General features: G+C 62.2%; 1 protein-coding gene across 2 annotated transcripts in view; it reads left to right on the forward strand.

Moving 5' to 3' along the window:
* Positions 1-14,207, forward strand: part of CELSR1 (cadherin EGF LAG seven-pass G-type receptor 1) — a 146,134-nt gene extending 131,927 nt beyond the window's left edge. The window contains exons 25-35 of one of the 2 annotated variants that reach the window (XM_043881641.1): positions 3,025-3,199; positions 6,411-6,523; positions 6,885-6,964; positions 8,525-8,651; positions 9,309-9,434; positions 9,789-9,883; positions 10,140-10,243; positions 10,373-10,522; positions 10,869-11,099; positions 11,334-11,595; positions 12,430-14,207. In XM_043881641.1, the coding sequence (XP_043737576.1) occupies positions 3,025-3,199; positions 6,411-6,523; positions 6,885-6,964; positions 8,525-8,651; positions 9,309-9,434; positions 9,789-9,883; positions 10,140-10,243; positions 10,373-10,522; positions 10,869-11,099; positions 11,334-11,595; positions 12,430-12,439 (1,473 nt within the window). In that variant the 3' untranslated portion in view covers positions 12,440-14,207. Of the gene's footprint in view, positions 1-3,024; positions 3,200-6,410; positions 6,524-6,884; positions 6,965-8,524; positions 8,652-9,308; positions 9,435-9,788; positions 9,884-10,139; positions 10,244-10,372; positions 10,523-10,868; positions 11,100-11,333; positions 11,596-12,396 lie in introns of both variants that reach the window. The other variant, XM_043881640.1, reaches the window with a different exon arrangement.
* Positions 14,208-14,618: the final 411 nt, after the last annotated feature.

A 14,618-nucleotide genomic window follows, 5' to 3' on the forward strand; every position in this document is an offset into this window, starting at 1 on the left:
GTAGCAGGTGATCCTGGACACGCCGGTCCTCAGGGGCTGAGGCAAGCGCAGAGCTGGGTGTGGGGGACAGCCCTCACTGCAGGAGGAAGTGTGTCTGTGAGAGTGGACGGCCCGGAGAGGATGCAGTTAGTAAAAAGACACAGCATTCCTGGCTCGCTGGCCCGGGGGCCCTTGCAGGTTGGAGCTTTCCCTTCTCTGAGCTTCCGGAGGAGGGTGTTAGGGAGAGAGGCAGGGCGTCCAAGCAGACGACCTTGAGAGGGCGCCATGATGACCTTGGCGGCTTGCCAGGCCTGGCACAGAGGACGGGCCCATGTTTGTCAGGCCCCCAGGGCAGACGGGGCGCTGGACTGGCTGGGCTGCCCCTCTGCACCCACTGGCTCAGCACGCCTCTCCCTGCCCGCGTGTCCCTGTCCCTGCGTCAGCTGGAGGCGGGGGGAGGGGGGCTGTGTGACTCAGGGCAGAACCCCTCAAGGGTGTCTTTGAGAGGTCTGAACAGAGGGACGGAGAGCTGGGGATGGGCCACTCCTCGCAACCAAGCCCGGCGTGAGAAACGCTCAGAGGCTGTCGTTGGCTTCAAGCTCTGACTCACCGGCCCCTGGAAGGAGAGCTGAACGGCCTCCACGCGCTGGTGAACACGAATAAGGAATGCCGTGCACATAATTCTGGGGCCTGGCACCACGCCTGGTTTTGATGGGTTTTCTGTAAACTCAAGTCCCCTCTCCAGGCGAGGTTTTCATCTCCCAGATTACTGGCAGGTTGAAATGATTTATTGTGCATTAGTATTTGCCTTTGTTCTGTTTCTGGAAATGGTAGTACCTTTGGTGCAGAAACCCCTGCATGTATGGTCCCATTACATTTTAAAACGTTGGCTTCTGACACTTTTTTTCCCCAAAGGTGGTTTTGTGGGTTTACTTTTTACGTTATATGAGGCAGCACACCAGCCTCTTCCCCCTTCTTCATTCTGCTGAGCCAACCGTGGGTCAAAGGTGTCTCAGTGGTAAAGAATTCTCCTGCCAATGCTGGAGAGGCAGGTTCAATCCCTGAGTCATGAAGATCCCCTGGAGGAGGAAATGGCAACCCACTCCAGTATTCTTGCCTGGAGAATCCATGGACAGAGGAGCCTGGTGGGCTTCAGTCCACAGGGTTGCAAAGAGTCGGACACGACTGAGCACACACATGAGCCAACTGCTCTGCACAGCGGGGCTGGGGGTTGGTATGGGGCGGACGCCGCCTCAGGCTCACCCTTTGCGTCCAGGCTGACCGCTCTGCCCATCCCTAAGGGTGGACTCCCCCGTTTCCTGTGCAGCGTCGGAGGCAGAGGGCGTGTCTCCAGGCATCACTAAGATTCTGTTTCTGCTTCTGCTTGGGTTCGCGCTTTGTGTGCATCTGACAGATGTTAATCCTAAAATGGGTCCCTCCCACATGGCCGGGCTCTGTTCCTGGAGCGAACACCAGGTGGACTCAATCAATGGCAGGTGGCGCTAGTGCTTCCAAGGAGCCTGGGCCCTGGGGACCCCTCACCGGGAGGCTGCCCGAAACTGAGCAGAGAGGCCTCGGCGTGCGTCAGGTGGTGGCCTCCATCTCCAACTTGGTGTCTGTTGGGGTGGAAGTGTCTCCTTGGCACAGACACTGAGACCCGGGTCGGGCTGGCCAGACAGCAGTAAGGATTGGACAGGATGTCTCAGGGGGCGTGGCTCAGCGAGGGCGTGGCCCAGCTGGGTGTGGCTCTACAGGGGGTGTGGCCCCGCGGGGCGTGGCTCTGCATGGGGCGTGGCTCCGCGAGGGTGTGGTACCCCTTCAGGGGCGTGGCTCCGCGGGGGGCGTGGCTCCGCGGGGGCGTGGCTCCACAGGGGTCGTCGGTGGGACCCCGCAGTGGTGACCAGGGACTTTCTCCTCCTCCCCCCATCTGTCCTTCCTCTGCTCTCCTGCCAGTCCAGCCTCCTGGGACCTGGAGGGAAGCCTGCCCAGCCTCTGGGCCTTGGGTTCCCGGACTGGGCAACCACTCCCCTCCCAGCAGGACGGGTGAGGCTGCTCTGGGCCAAGGCAGAGGTCTTGAAGTTCCGTTCCTGGGCACCTGGGACTGGATGTGCACCAGTGGCCTCTGGCTGGACGCCTCAGATCCCAAAGTGTCCCCAGCCCCGCCCCCCCACCACTACCTTCCTCCTGTTCTTGCCCCACCTTTGGTGTCCAGGGACTCAGGGCTGGTCGCCAAGGGCCCCAGAGGCTGGGAAGCTGAGCCTCGACTCTGGAGGTTGACTTTCTCTTCCTGACACTCGACCTCACCAGCCGGGGACAGAGAAAGAGAACGAACGCCGCCCATCCTGCTTTCTTCCGCGGGAGGCAGAGGCCCCGATAAATCGGCACAGGCGCGGTGACTTCTGTCTTAGTTGATGGCGAGGTCACAGGCCTGAGGCTTCTTCCCGCTGGCCGCATCCCTGGACCGCGGGGACCTGCAGGAGAGCCCGAGTGGTGGATGAAGGCCACGGTCACCACTGGGGCCACAGCCTGAGCTGTCTCCATGATACATATTTTTTAGTGTTAAATGAAATGTCCACATTTAAAATGTTGGAGCCATGAAGTGAAAATACAAGTTTCTAGCTTCTGATAAAAACTCTCGAGGCTGTGTGCACCCATCACCCCGCGTTAGGCTCACTCATGGCCCTGACCCGGGTTGGGGGGCGGGTGTCCTGGGGCCCCCAGGCACCTTACTCCCTGTGCTCTGTTCCCCGTCGGGAGCCTGAGATGCTGGCACTGTTGGCGCTCAGCTGCACCTGGGTCAATCAGGGGAAACGACCGAGCTGCTTTCCTTTCTCAGACCTGCGTGCCCTCTTGTTTGGAGAATGCTGGATTTGGTCCCTCCCTGAGGCCCCACCCCCAGTCCCCCCAGCCCCTCCGGGCCCCGTGCCGTCTGGTCCTCACCCCACCCCCGCTCCCTCCAGCCCCCCCACCCCCGTCCCGAGCCGCCTGGCTGTCAGCCCACCGTGCAGGGTCGCGGGCCGCACTCAGCCACTGCCTCTCCCGCAGTTCCTGTGCACGGTGATCGCCATCCTCCTGCACTACGTCTACATGAGCACCTTCGCTTGGACCTTCGTGGAGAGCCTGCACGTCTACCGCATGCTGACCGAGGTGCGCAACATCGACGCGGGGCCCATGCGCTTCTACTACGTGGTGGGCTGGGGCATCCCGGCCATCGTCACAGGTGAGCATGCGCAGAGCGGCCACGCCCGGCCGGGGACTGGGCACCACTCCGGGGACCCGCAGGGCATCTCAGGAACCCACGTCAGGGCCCCCAAGTGCTGGCGGGGGAGCTCTCTGGCCTCCTCCTGGGCACCTAGCACCTACATCTGCTCACAGGAGTGTGATCACTCAGTGTCTCCTGTCAAGTGTGAGCACATTGAGGGTTGGGCTCAGACCATTCAGGGTTCCGTCTGTGGCACCTAACAGACAAAACTCCCATGTCTGCCTGCTTTGTGGACAGATGGGTGACTGGATGGATGGTGAATGATGGACAGATGGATGGGTGGACCGGTCGGTGAGTTGATGGGTGGGTGGGTAGATGGATGGATAGGTAGATGAGTGGATGGGTGGATGGATGGATGAGTGGGTGGATGGATGGATGGAGAGATGGGTGGATTGATGGAGGGTGGATGGATGGATAGGTAGATGAATGGTTGGATCAATGGATGGATGGATGGATGGATGGATGGATGGATGGATAGGTAGATGAGTGGATGGGTGGATGGATGGATGAGTGGATAGGATGAATGGATGGGTGGATGGAGAGATGGATGGATGGGTGGGTAGGATGGGTGGATAGGTTGATGAGTGGTTGGATCAATGGGTGGACGGATGGAAGAAGGAGTTAATGAATGAACAGAACACTGGCACTTCCTCAGCAATATATCAGGAAGTAAATATATATATATATAAATATATATATAACATATATATACATAAATATATATAAACATATATATATACATATATATATATAAATAAATATCAGGAAGTAAAAGTTTGCTTCCTGTGGGGAAAGATCCCCACTGGTATGACAAAGGGTGAGCGGCACCCTTTCTCCTCACAGCCCCTGAGTTCTAGGGACCCAGGCAGGGGGTCTGAGGCTGGGGCAGTGGGAGAAGGGGCAGTTGCCGCCCCAGGGCTCTGTCGGGCAGCCACCGTGGCCAGGGCCGATCATCGTGCCTCCTGGTTTCCACGGCAGCATCTCCGACCACTCTGCTTCGCTCTCTGCTGCCCTGCCCCCACCCGGACAGTCTGGGCAACGGGCTCTCCTGTTGTGACCTCTCTCCCTGGGCTCCCAGGGACCCTGAGTGACCACTGTCACCTCTGTCCGGGGCTGCTGGGGGGTAGTGGGGCCTCCCTTGCCGGCAGCCACCCCTCTTGACCCAGAGACTGAACCTGACAGACACACTACACTGCCTTTCTGGTCAGCTCCTGAGATAGGTGCTGAATCAGGTGGTCTCTGAGCCCCAAAGACCAGGAAGAATGAAGGCTCAGAGCAGCTGTTTTCGGGGGTCCCCCCACTGCCTACCTACTAAACCCCTGAAGCCAGGACCTGGTCATGCTTAGACACTCAGGACACTCACCTCATCTTTAATTTCATCTTCATTCTGCCCAAAGCGTCAATTATTATTTGGTGGTTTTTTTTTTTAATTAGCACATTAACCTCAGAGACCAGATGTCAGATTTTATTTACATTAAATTCTATGAAGAGGAGTGAAAAAATCAGGTCAGAATTATTTGCCAATTTGCTTATTTTACAAAGCGAAGAGTTAGTTTGCCATCTGGTTTTCTGGGCTTCCCTGGTGGCTCAGACGGTAAAGAATCTGCCCGCAATGCAGAAGACCAGGTTCAATCCCTAAGTTGGGAAGATCCCCTGGAGGAGGGCATGGCAACCCATTCCAGTATTCTTGCCTGGAGAATCCCATGGACAGAGGAGCATGGCGGGCTTAAGTCCACGGGGTCGCAAAGAGTCAGACATGACTGAGTGACTAACACTTTTCTGTGCCCCCAGTAAACTTAGCGTGGCTTCTGGTCTGTAATGGACGCCGTGGCTGGTTATCCGCGGCCTGGGGCCATAGTAGTAGCTGTGATGGGAACGGAGGTTGCTGCACGCACAGGTGACATCCCATCTGTAGATGAACCCCAGTCCCTGATGGGCAGCCCCAGGGCCACGCTCACAGGGAATGTCCTGGCCGGCGTGGGCTGAGGTTTAATCACAGGTGTTCTCACTTCAGGGCTTCTGAGACAAAGTACCACATGCTGGGGGTCTTAAAACACAAACAGAAGCTTCTCTCGCAGGCCTGGAGGCCAGAATGCAGAATCAAGGTGTGGGCAGGATGCTGTCTTCTGGAGGCTCTGCCCTGCTGGGGGGGTCTGCCCCACTCTGGTCCCCTGGCTGCCGGCAGCCTGGCTTTGTGGCTCTGTTCTGTCTCTCCTCCAAGTCTGTGTCCAGACCTCCATCTCCTCCTTCTGAGAACACCGGTCATTGGACGGAGGGCCCACCCTAAATCCAGGATGACCTCATCATAGAGCCTCAGCACACTTCCATTTGCCAAGACCGTATTTCCACATGAGGCCACATTCAGAGCTTCAGGGAACCATTCAGGCTGCTCCGAGGCAACCAGCTGGGAGGTCACGGGGCCAAGGCCACACCGAGCCCCCAGTGGGACACTCAGGGCCTTCGCAGAAGAAACTCGAGCCCCCACGAAGGGCTCTTGTGCCGGTGGAGTCGAGCTGGGTCCACGTGGTCGCCCTCAGTGGGGCCATCCTCACCTGTGAGCCGGAGGCGCTGAGCCCAGCTCACATCACAGGTGCTGTCGGCCCCAGGCTGGCCCGAGGGGCGCCGCGAGGGGGCCAGCAGGAGGCTGCCCAGCGCAGGTGGCCGTCCCTCTGGGGACAAGGCCTGCCCACAGGAAGAGAGGCCACTCAGTGCCCAGTCATCTCACGCCCTCGCCTGGTCGACCCCAATCTGGGCAGGGGCACCATCAGTGCAGAAACGCCGCTCCTCTAAGGTGGCTCTGCAGTCTCAGTTCAGGTCGTTCACGTTTCTAACTCGCTTTAAGAACAGTTTTGTCTGCTCTCCTTTTTTTAACACCTAAGCTTCTTGCAAAAGAACTTAAGGCATTCCCAGGACCTCGGCTGGAACGAGGCGTGGTTCCGGCCCACGTGGACCCACAGTCCAGCCAGGCCCAGCCCTGGGTCAGTCCTTGGCCAGCCTCACTCCCGTCAGCTCTGCCACATGCTGGGCCCTGGACACATGCCCCCAGCCCCGCAGCCTGCTTCCTCTGAGCCCTCCAGGGTGAAGGGTCCTGCCCGGGGGGCTGGAGACACCCCAGTTGTGGCCAACCCCCCATTGGGCCGGCCCTCACTCGTCCCCTGCTGTTGTCCAGGACTGGCGGTGGGCCTGGACCCACAGGGCTATGGAAACCCAGACTTCTGCTGGCTGTCCCTTCGAGACACCCTGATCTGGAGCTTCGCGGGGCCCATCGGGACCGTGATAGTTGTGAGTGCTCAGAACCCCCGATTCTCAGGGGCGTGGGTGGCTGGGTGCCCCTCGCGGGAGCTGAGTGGTGTTGAGAACCATGGGTTACCGGCTCCACTGGCCACCTGGATGGGACCAAAGGGGCTGGCCTTCTGGTGATGCAGTTGCGTCCTCAGACTTGTGGATTCCAGGCTTTGGCCGGTGTCCACATTCACTGTGACCACTCAGCGTCTGCCCCCAGCAGTCTCCTGCACCACCACCCCCCCGCCCCAAGATGAGGGCCGAAGACCCTAAGAAGCCTTTGGCTTGTGAAGGTGTGTTTTGACAGTACCATGGAGGCTGCCACCTGACTTTGGGATTTTCTGTTTGTTTATTTTTTCAGGTCAACACAGTCATTTTTATCCTGTCTGCAAAGGTTTCCTGCCAGAGGAAGCGCCATTATTATGAAAGAAAACGGGTCGTGTAAGTTGGTGCTAAACCTGGGCAGTGGGTGGGACTGGAGCCAGCCCCTTCTGAGACCCCTGCCAGGCAGATCCTGTGAATGTGCCCACCCCAGCGGGTCAGCTGCTGGCTTTTCCGGGCCAGGTCAGAGGGTCACAGTAGTGGGGCTCGGCGGGCCACAGTGGGGAGTGGGCAGCTGTGTCTGGCCGTGTCTGGGCTGAGCTCGGCGGGCCTGGAGCAGGGGGCTGGGATGGCAGCCTGGACCAGGGAGGGGGTGCGCCGGACCCCAGAGGTGTCCGGGGTGTAGGACACACAGGGCTTGGTGGCGGAGGCCCCGAGGGGAGACGGGTGAGCAGTGATGCCTGGCATCCTCACCTGGGACTGGCGGGGGGTGGAGGTGGGGACAGTGACAGCAGATGGGGGCGGGGGGAGAGGAGGGGACAGTGACAGCAGATGGGGGCGGGGGCGGGGTGGGGGCAGGGCGGAACGTTCCAGGCGGTGGTGACGATGGTGATGTTGGTGCCGCAGGAAGGGAGGCGCTCGCCCAGCGAGTGGACACAGCACAGCAAGAGTGGGGGCCCCGCAGAGAGGGCGCCCCAGCGTTTGGGGGCTGGACCAGGGCGGGGGACCCACAGAACAGCCTTGGGGAGGCAGGGCGGCAGCTGGAAGCGCAGCGTGGGGTCCAGGAGCCACGAAAGGGTCAGAGCAGGGGTGCCCACTGGGCCGGACGACCCGAGCTGGGACCAGGAACGGGAAGGTGTGCGAGGAGGGGCTTCGAGGCAGCAGGAGGCTCCTGTCCACACAGCCCCTGGAGGAGCAGGGTCAAAAACGGCTGTGGAGGGGCGGAGACCCCGGGCAGAGGACGCGGGGCAGCCTGGTCATTGGCTCCACGCCCTCCACCTCCTCCCCCACGCGCACACACCTTTCTGAGCACTTAACTCACCTTAACGCACACAGTCCCGCCACCCCCATGACCCCACGACCCCACGAGGGGTGCACTTCGCCAGCCCCCTGACGGCTGGGGAGATGGAGGCAGGGAGCGGGGAGCCCTCGCGAGTAGCCTGCACGAGGGGCCTGACAGCCCTCTTCTTGCCCCTCGCCTCCTCCGGGTCCACGGAAATGCCCAGGCCTGTGCACCAGGCTCCCCCGAGTCACTGTGGACACGGTCGCCTGTCTTGGCCCCGAGCTTCTTATTTACTTCAGTTCAGTCGCTCGCTCCTGTCCGACTCTGTGCGACCCCATGGACCGCAGCACGCCAGGCCTCCCTGTCCATCACTAGCTCCCCGGAGTTTGCTCAAACTCATGTCCATTGAGTCGGTGATGCCATCCAACCATCTCATCCTCTGTCGTCCCCTTCTCCTCCCGCCTTCAGTCTTTCCCAGCATCAGGGTCTTTTCCAGTGAAAAGACCTTCCTCTTTGCGGGTTACTTCCTCGCCTGCGTTTGGCCTCCTCACTAAGCCCCGCCTGCCTCTCCCCCTGTGAGCCTGGTGGTAGATGCTTGGAGAGGGGGTGGGAAGGGTCGGGGCGGGTGATGGCGGAGGGCGGGGCGGCCCCCACTCAGCCGTTGCCCCCGCCCCCAGCGCCCTCCTGAGGACCGCCTTTCTGCTGCTGCTGCTCGTCAGCGCCACCTGGCTGCTGGGGCTGCTGGCCGTCAACGGCGATGTGCTCACCTTCCACTACCTCTTCGCTGTCTTCAGCTGCTTACAGGTGGGCGGCTGGGGAGGGACCCGGCGGGGCCGGCCCTGGGGCGGCCACGGCTCACCCGTGCTGCCTCCTGCCCCCGGGGAGACCCTTGACCTGCCATCCAGGCTGCGTCCTTGCTCTCCGGACACACGGGACCACGCCGCGGCTGTCTGGCGGTGTGCGCGGGGTTACAGCAACGCCTCGCGGTCCTGCCGGGAAACGCGGCTCTGTCCGCAGCCCCCCCGCCCCCCCCCCCGCCCGGGGACCCCGCTCCACGGCCCCCCGTGTCTGTCAGGACGAAGAGCTCTGCTCAGCTGGAACGGGCCTCACGCTCTCCCAGCCCGGTGTCGACCCCGCTGTGCCCTGAGCGTGCTGACCTTTTACAGCCCACACCGAGGGCTTCCCCAGACCCTGACTGATGATGCGACACTGGGGGCCCAGATGCCCCGAGGGCTGGGGCCCGGTGGGGGTGGGGTGTCCTCCAGGCACCGGGCGGCAGGCTGCCTGCCCTGACCAGGCCCCTCCTGGAGAAATCGGAAGCACCCAGGGCAGGGAGGCCAGGTGTGGGTCCTGCTGGGCTCCGCGCGGTCTCCGGGCGGGCAGGCACTCGGGGGTGGCCGCGGCCAGGCCCTGGCGTCCCTCCCGAGGCTGAGCCGCGCTGACCCCTCCCGCCGCCTGCAGGGCCTGGCCGCGCTCCTGTTGCACTGCGTGCTCAACAGGGAGGTCCGGAAACACCTGCGGGGCCTGCTCGCCGGGAAGAAGCCCTACACCGACGACTCAGCCACCACGAGGGCCACCCTGCTGACGGTAGGGGGCCCCCGGGGGCCCTGGGGCATGGGGGCCGGGCTCGAGGGGCGTCTGGACCGGCATCAGACAGCCCCTTGGTCTCGCCTCCCCGACCCCGTGGACGTCCCAGGCCCAAACCGAAGCATGGCCGCCCTCCCTGCGGCCTGAGGGGAGCGGGTTGACAGGGCGGGGTCTGGCCGGTCACGGCCCCTGGTCCCCTGAGGCCGAGGCCGGCGGGGGTCCCGACCAGGGGCAGAGAGGCCGCTGTGCCCGGCACCCGGCGGGTGCAGACAGGGCGCCCTGCGGGGGGCACCCAGCCATCCCCCACGGCCCGGTGGCCTCAGCTCGGCCGCTGAGCAGCCCCCAACCCTGCAGCGCTCCCTCAACTGCAACAACACGTACGGTGAGGAGCCCGACATGCTCCGCACAGCCCTGGGCGAGTCCACCGCCTCTCTGGACAGCACCGTCAGGTCGGGCCCGCCGGGCGCCCTGTGTGGTCACGGGGAGGGGAGGAGGGCAGCTCCCAGAGCGCACGCCAGCTTTGTCGCCTCCGCCCCGTTGTGTGTCCCGCCGTCTGGGGTCGCGCGTGTTTCCCTGTGTGCCTGGCGGGGCTGCCCTGGCACACGCACGAGGCTCTGGGTGAGGGCAAGGCTGGGTGGCCAGTCATGTGCCACCCCCGCCCCCCGCCCGTGCAGGGGCGCTGAGCCCAACCTCTCCCCTCTCCAGGGACGAAGGGGGCCAGAAACTCAGCGTGTCCTCGGGGCCGGCACGGGGTGGCCACGGGGAGCCGGACGCGTCCTTTGTCCCCAGGAGTGCCAAGAAGCCCCACGGTACGTGTCTCCTGGGGGGTGGTCTCCCTTTCGGGGGGGCTGGCTGCCCCGAGGGCCCCCTCCCCTGGCCTGGGCCCAGGCGGCTCCGCTCTGCCCTTGACCGGAAGCCCCCCGCCGGCCCCTCTCCAGGCCACGACTCGGACTCGGATAGCGAGCTCTCCCTGGACGAGCAGAGCAGCTCCTACGCCTCCTCACACTCGTCCGACAGCGAGGACGATGGGGGCGAGGCCGAGGACAAGTGGGACCCGGCCCAGGGCCCCGTGCACAGCACCCCCAAAGGTGAGCGAGCCCCAGGCCGCGCTGCAGACCTCAGCTGTGGCCTCCCGCCCCCGGGGCGGAGCTGTGGCGGCAAGCACAGCCCCCTGCCCGCCGTCCGCCGTGGGACCCTCCCGGCGAGGGCTCCGTGACGCCGACCCTGCTGCTCGGGGAACACGAGGCTTCCGGGGCTGGGGGTGCAGGGGCTTGCAGCCGGGGACCCCGCATCGGGACCGGCCCTCCCTGGGTCCTGGCGTCCCCCCGGGCCTGCGGGCGGGGGCTGGGGGTCAGCGCCCCTGCGGACAGGCGCAGCCGAGCGGGAGCGGGAGACAGCGGGGCTCATGAGCTGAGGGTCCGCCTTGCGCCTCAGTGGACGCCGTGGGCAACCATGTCCCAGCCGGCTGGCCCGACGAGAGCCTGGCCGGGAGCGACAGCGAGGATCCGGGCGAGCCGCCCCGCCTGAAGGTGGAGACCAAGGTCAGCGTGGAGCTGCACCTGGACGAGCAGGGCAACCACTGTGGCGAGCGCCTCCCCACCCGGGACAGCGGGGGCCCCAGGCCTGCGGCCGCGCCGCCCAGCCAGCCCCCCGAGCAGAGAAAAGGTGCCGAGGGCCTGGGCTCCCCGAAACTGGGGGCTAGGGAGTCCCTGCTCCCGGGAGAGGGGGCCCCGGGGACGGGGTGCTCGGGAGGGGCCACCCCCCCTGCTGGACGCGGGAGCCCTGAAGTGGGGAGACCCGCGCCCGCAGCCCCGCGTGACTGTCGCACCCTGAGCCCCCCACGTCCGGCAGGGCCAGCCTGGCTGTGACCTCCTCCATCTCCCCCAACCCCGGACCCAGGCATCCTGAAAAACAGAGTCACCTATCCACCGCCGTTGACCGAAAAGACGCTGAAGTCGCGGCTGCGGGAGAAGCTGGCCGAGTGCGAGCAGAGTCCCGCGTCCTCACGCTCGTCCTCCGTGGGCTCCAGCGACGGGCTCCGCGCCCCTGACGGCGCCATCACCATCAAGACGCCGCGCCGGGAGCCAGGCCGCGAGCACCTCAACGGGGTGGCCATGAACGTGCGGGCCGGCAGCGCCCAGGCCCACGGCTCCGGCTCCGAGTGAGTAGGCTGGGCCTCGGGAGGGGCGGCAGTGGCCCCCGGCCAGCCTCCCCTCGGCTCCCCGTCTAGAGGGCGGACGCCGGGTCTGGGGGCCCGTAGCCAGGGTCTGAGCACAGGGGCCCGCCCAGGATGAGGCCTGGGGGCCGTGGTGGGGCTTCCACCCAGGAGAGGAGCTCCGCAGGAGGAACCAGCTGGAAGTGGGCCAGACCTCCTGTCCTGGGGGCCGAGTCAGCCACAGCCCTGAGTCTTGTCCAGCCCTGACATTCTAGGATGTGAGAGCCTGTGGGACTGAGCATCGTCTCCTTGGCCCAGGGTCGTTACTGACCCCTTTCGTGGTTGAGGAGACTGAGGCTGGGGGTGGGGGGCACCGGGCTGCAGAGGCGTGGAAGTGGGCTCCAGCTCTGAGCTGGTCTGCTCATCTCGCCAGATGACCCAGGGAGGTGGGAAGACTGGGACCCGGGTCTTCTACTACAGTCACAGAATGGCCTTCCTAAACCTAGAGCCTGAGTCTGGTTGCCAGTGGTGCTCCGTGGGCTTCTGTGGAGGACACTCAGATGGGCCTGGGTCTCCGTGGCCCCTGTGGGCGGGGGTGCAGTTTCGACCTGCCCCTCCCCTGCCCGCCAGGGTCACTGTGCCCACACATGAGCTAGTCCCCCGTAAGCCTCCGGGCGTCCCCAGTCCCCCGAGTGGGGGCTCTGCCCCCGCACGACCTCAGACCCAGCCCCGCTGCTGGTGCTTCACGGGTGGCAGGGCCATCCTCGCTGACCCTCCGCCTGCCTGCCGGCTTCTTCCCACGCGCAGAGGCAGTAACGAAACTTCAATTTGAACCATCAGGAAACCGTGAGACAAGCCTGCCACCTCCACCAGGCCTCTGAGCCGTGTGGTCGCGCTCCTGGACCTCGGAGTCCCAGGGGCCCCCGCGCAGTCAGTGAAGCAGGCCCTGAGGGCAGGGGTCCATGCAGGGGCAGCCCCACGACTGGCGTGACTGAAGGTCCAGATGTAAAGCCCTGAGTTGCCTGGAGGCTCCTGGCCCCTTAGGCCCCGTGACAAGTGCCAAAGGCCACGGGGTGGCTTGGACTCCCAGACCAGCACGGCTCAATCCTCAGACTGCAGAGCCCAGACCGTGTGCTGGCCTGGCTGGGATCGGGCCCAGCAGGGGAGCCGCCTAGAGACGAGCCGCCCGGCTGGCTGGCCAGGACTCAGGGACCCAGGCCAGCAGCTAGCTCCACAGCCATCTGCAAACGCAGCCCGTGTCTTAAAGCAAATCCCTTTCCTTTGTTGCAAAGGTGTAGATACTTTTGTATATTTGTATGGAACTTTGAAAAGGAGAAAACCTCTGTATATTTTGCATCTGTACTGAGTCTACACTGGGAGATCCGTGGGGGTGATCTCTCCGTTTTTTATGAGGAAGATCGAATAGCCGGCCTGGAGTCTGGCATGCAACCAGTAGTAGGTATGCCAGGAAAGCAGAGATGGGACGTGTGTAGGGCATGTGCCGGACAGAGGTTCCCACACCCCTTCCAGCCCGGAGCCCGGAGCCGTGGGCATTACACGTGGCCACCCCGGATGAATTTGAGCTGCTTGCCCTCGGCTCCCACCTGCCTGGATGTGGGTATGGCTCTGAGACGGGACCACCTGGAACCGGGCAGTACTCCGGAGCCCTCCTGAGCGTGGAGGCAGGTGCACACGGCCGAGATGGGCCCGCTGGTCAGCCCCCACCGCCCTCGCCGGGTCCCTCTGAGCCCCGCAGGGCCGCCCTGGCCCCCTTCCCGCAGGTGGGGCGCTCCTCTGTGCCTCTGCTCCTGTTCTCGGCAGGACTGCGAGTGTTCACACGTCCCCGACTCAGGCGGAGGGATGGGGTCTTCCAGGATGTCACATTCCTTCCCGCCAGTTTTCCAGCTCTGTGAGGCTCTGAGGATCTCCAGGCAGGCGGGGGTCTCACCCTCAGAGTCTGACCAATTACTTCATTTTGCTTCAAATGGCCAGTTGTGTGGAGGGACAAAGCCGCAGCCACACTCTTCAATGGTTACCAGGCTGTTTTTGGGAAATTCACACCGGGGATCGGCTGGGACTGCCCCTCTGCGGGGGAATTGGTGCGGCGTGGCCCGAGGGGCTGTGGAACGGGGCCCAGAATTATTCAGAGACGTTTCAGTGTTTCTTTTGTTCTCTAATCAGTGTCCAAATAAATGATCGGCCCAGCTGCTTCCAAATATGAGACCGTAAAATATGAGAATCAAGTAAAATGCAAAGATGTCCGTATACTGTATTGTTCTGATGGAAATGCGAGTGTTATTTGTGGCATAGAGGAAAGCTTATCTGATATGGGTCCAAGACCATAGCAAAAATGAAATGAGATCCCAGAGCCCTCACAGCAAAATGAATTATAAATGTGCCTTAGCAGGGGAGTGGCCCTTTTAAGATACAAAATAATAGTACCTTCAGATGTTTACCATGAGGAAGCATTTTCTAAGCAAAAAAAAAAAAAGTGGAAATATTTTTGAGTCTTTGAACACTCCATTTTCATATTATCCCATATTCTTCCGCAACTGGATTTTGTCCCTTGAGATGTATTTAGTTTTTAATTTGATCAGAACTGTTACCAAAAAAGAAAAGAAATGTCAGTTTTATTAAGACAGGAAAAATGTAAACCTATTTTTGTGACTTAAAGACTTTATGAGAAATACTAGACACTGGAGGGTTTTTTTTTTAACAAATGTGTATTTATTGATGTTCAGAACACTGGAATTGCAACACAAATGAGGAAAGAGTCTACAATAAATTAAGATGTTTTTGAATTTGTACTTCTGCTCTGCTTTCGCCCCATCCCTACTTCTGCACCCCTGTTCCCTCCCTGTTCTGAGGCAGCCCTGGAGAAGGGACCACAAACAGGATGCTGAGAAGCCTGGGCGGGGCAGGAGCCATTCTAGAACTTTCTGTATGTTCTTCTGCTCATCCAGACTCTTGCACCTTATACTTCAAAATCTTCCAGCCCCAGTCTCTACATCAGCCCTTTGGGGACTCCA

This window comes from Cervus elaphus, chromosome 22 (assembly GCF_910594005.1).
Source record: "Cervus elaphus chromosome 22, mCerEla1.1, whole genome shotgun sequence".
Taxonomy (NCBI): Eukaryota; Metazoa; Chordata; class Mammalia; order Artiodactyla; family Cervidae; genus Cervus; species Cervus elaphus.